Consider the following 3,014-nt stretch of genomic DNA (forward strand, 5'->3'; position numbering starts at 1 on the left):
TTGACATTTGCCCATGTTGATACTTCTTATGATCAAATTATTTTACATTTATTTTCAAGCATGGTCACACATTGTGGAATATCCAAGCATAGCCCACACTCCTACAAATTAATAGGATATGGGTGGTTTCTTCCTCCAACTTAATAATACTCCACCCTCATTTTCACCATTTATTGTAATTTTTTTATACTATCAAATATATTTTTTTACCTTTTTTTGATAAAGAACTAATTCTTTTTGGAGTTTGTGATTGTCACTTTCAACAAGTGTCGCTCTCAAGAATTAAATCATCGATCTTAGGGATCCAATATAACCTTATAACATTAGACTAACGCCTTGTTGCTTCATTCATTATAACTTTATAAGTGTGGTTCTAAATTGTTTTCTAAAAATCAAAGAAATTGTTGATCTTTAAATGAAAAATTTATTGTTTTATAAATTATACTCTTCTCCACTATTATTATTATTATTACTTACTAATAAAGATAAAAAATAATTGATAAAAATAATTAATATTGTTTTAAATTTTGAGATTGAGAATTAAATAACATCAAATAATTTTCTGAAAAGTGATAATGAAATATTTATGTATTATTAGCGTAAATATTTATACACATTTAATATATCACACATTATTTATTTATATTAGTTTTTGAAGAGTAATTGATGATTAAATATGAATAATGAATAATATAATAACAATATATAAAACTCATATTATCTCATATTATCAGTGTATATATTTTTTCTGAATGAAATAAATGGTGGGATTGTTACTTAATTATTGCTCATTAGGTGGGTTTCGGATGCCCATGCAACCATTAGTGGATGCATCATTTCTAGTCTAATCTAATCAATTCCATATTTTTCTCACATATGCTTTTGCTCGACAACTAGACATCAATGAGTCAAAACAACAATAATTTTTTCCAACATAATTATATGCATCTTATCTTATTATTATTTAATTTATTATGACCACATGATTGATTGGTTTATAGTAGCAATCTTTAGCAACACCTCATGTTATTGTAGCATATTATTTGCCTATATAAAGGTTCATTAATTCTTCAACTTTCAAACCCACCACTACTTTAATTGTTCTTCTTCTCTCACTTGAGCTAGCTATCTCAATAAATAAAATAAAGGGTCACTTTTTTTTCTTCCTAAGAATGGCTTCATCATTGCATGAAAATGTATTAGAATTAGGGTTTGAGTTTTCTGAAGCAAATAATGTACTTCTCATGTCTCTAATGGAAGAAATACATGAAGATGAGTACAATGGTGATGATAGACTTGTAACTATGATTCAATCACTTGAGGCAGAAATCAATGACCCTTTATTAGGTCAAAGATATGAGGTAGGGAATTTGAATGGTCAAGATTGTTACACATCTTCTATCAATAACCATGATCATTGGATTGATATGGAATTGGTTTCTTCATTAACATTTGATGAGATGAATGCACTAATTCCATGTGGAGATGAGAGAGTAGTGGAGCATGTAGGAGTGGAATATGAAGGTGGAAATGAGATGGATGATTTTAAGTTGTATTATGGAGGTTTGTTGGAGCAACAACAAAGAGAGACTCATTTGTCACAAGGACCAAGTGGTGCAATATTCTCAAATTAATTGTTAGTAGTGCTATAAGGAAATATGGGAAGGGAAATCATCAAGGGTTCGTTTTTTAATTGAGTTTTAGTAAGAATAAGAGAATATAAAGACTTAAAAGTCGTAAAATATATTTGTAAGATGACTCTGAAGATTTTTTTGCTTCATTCTCTTCTAAAGTCCACTTCACAAACATACCATAAGTGAATTTTACCGAACCTTCTTTAGTCCATCCAAACCTTCTAATTTTAGTTAGATTTTAAATTTTGTTTCGTACCCTTATTTATGCATTTTATCTTGTTGAAATTATTAGAATGGATTTTCCTAAGAAGTACCGGTATTTATTTTTCATTGATCCTAAGTGTAGTTATGTTTTCTTCTTTGCTTTTTATTATATTTTTTATTTCACAATGATGAGACTAATGTTCAAACTTATATAGCACCAAGAAATCTTTGAACTTATTGCCTTCTTCAATTATATCAACTCCACATCATTAGTTTCATTCGAAGTGACTTATTCTTATGACTTTTTTTTTAATGTTTTCTGGAGTAATATGTTTTACTTTCCGCTATATGCAATAGAAGTAACTCAAACAAATCTTGGAAATGGACTGACCCCTAATAAAGCATTTTTTTAAAAGAAGCATATATATACTTATTAAAACAATTTATAATGACTTTTTATGGGATGTGAAGAATTTGTGGCTATAAATTCTTACACTTTATATGCTGAAGTTTTATCAACAAAATTAATTTTTAGAGACTATCAAAAATTTAACACTAAAGTTGAACAAAGTATCAATTTATAAATTTTAAATTTTGATGAATTTTAAAGTTTTAATCATTTTACCTCTATTATCATGCGTACCAAATAAACAAAAGTATAACTATGAATTATACTAAGACAAACCTATCATTTATAAAAATAAACATATTAATAAAATAAAATAGAAAAATAAAAATATTTAATTAAAAATATTTTAAAATTTTTATCCCTTGTCATTGTGGGCTCTAGACGGTTGCACATGCTACACCACTAACGTGGTAGGGAATTAGATATGGATAAAGGAGAACTAGGGGCGGATCATTAGTGAGGTAGGTGGGTGCAGCTGCCTCCTATTTTTTTAAAAAAAATAGTTATTAATACTTTTTACCTTTACCTATGGATATATATTTGTTGTATATAAAATATATCGTTTTATATCTCACTTATTGTAGTTAGCCAAAAATATACTAAATTATTACAATTTTAGATTATAAAATATGTCACATGACACACGTTTGTAGAATAGCAGATATACTAACTTTACCTACATCAAGTATCATCTTTATATAGATACTAGTTGGAGCTCACATATTTTTTAATTTATAACTTGATAAATAAATGTGATGCAATTTGTG

At 27.4% G+C, this 3,014-nt stretch overlaps 1 protein-coding gene across 1 annotated transcript; it reads left to right on the top strand.

Moving 5' to 3' along the window:
- The first annotated feature begins 1,095 nt into the window (after positions 1 to 1,095).
- On the top strand, positions 1,096 to 2,023 carry LOC109337501. Its single transcript, XM_019574478.1, has one exon. The coding sequence runs from the start codon at positions 1,173 to 1,175 to the stop codon at positions 1,632 to 1,634; it is 462 nt and encodes a 153-aa protein (XP_019430023.1). The 5' UTR covers positions 1,096 to 1,172; the 3' UTR covers positions 1,635 to 2,023.
- Positions 2,024 to 3,014: the final 991 nt, after the last annotated feature.

Source organism: Lupinus angustifolius, unplaced genomic scaffold (assembly GCF_001865875.1).
Source record: "Lupinus angustifolius cultivar Tanjil unplaced genomic scaffold, LupAngTanjil_v1.0 Scaffold_7_11, whole genome shotgun sequence".
Taxonomy (NCBI): domain Eukaryota; kingdom Viridiplantae; phylum Streptophyta; class Magnoliopsida; order Fabales; family Fabaceae; genus Lupinus; species Lupinus angustifolius.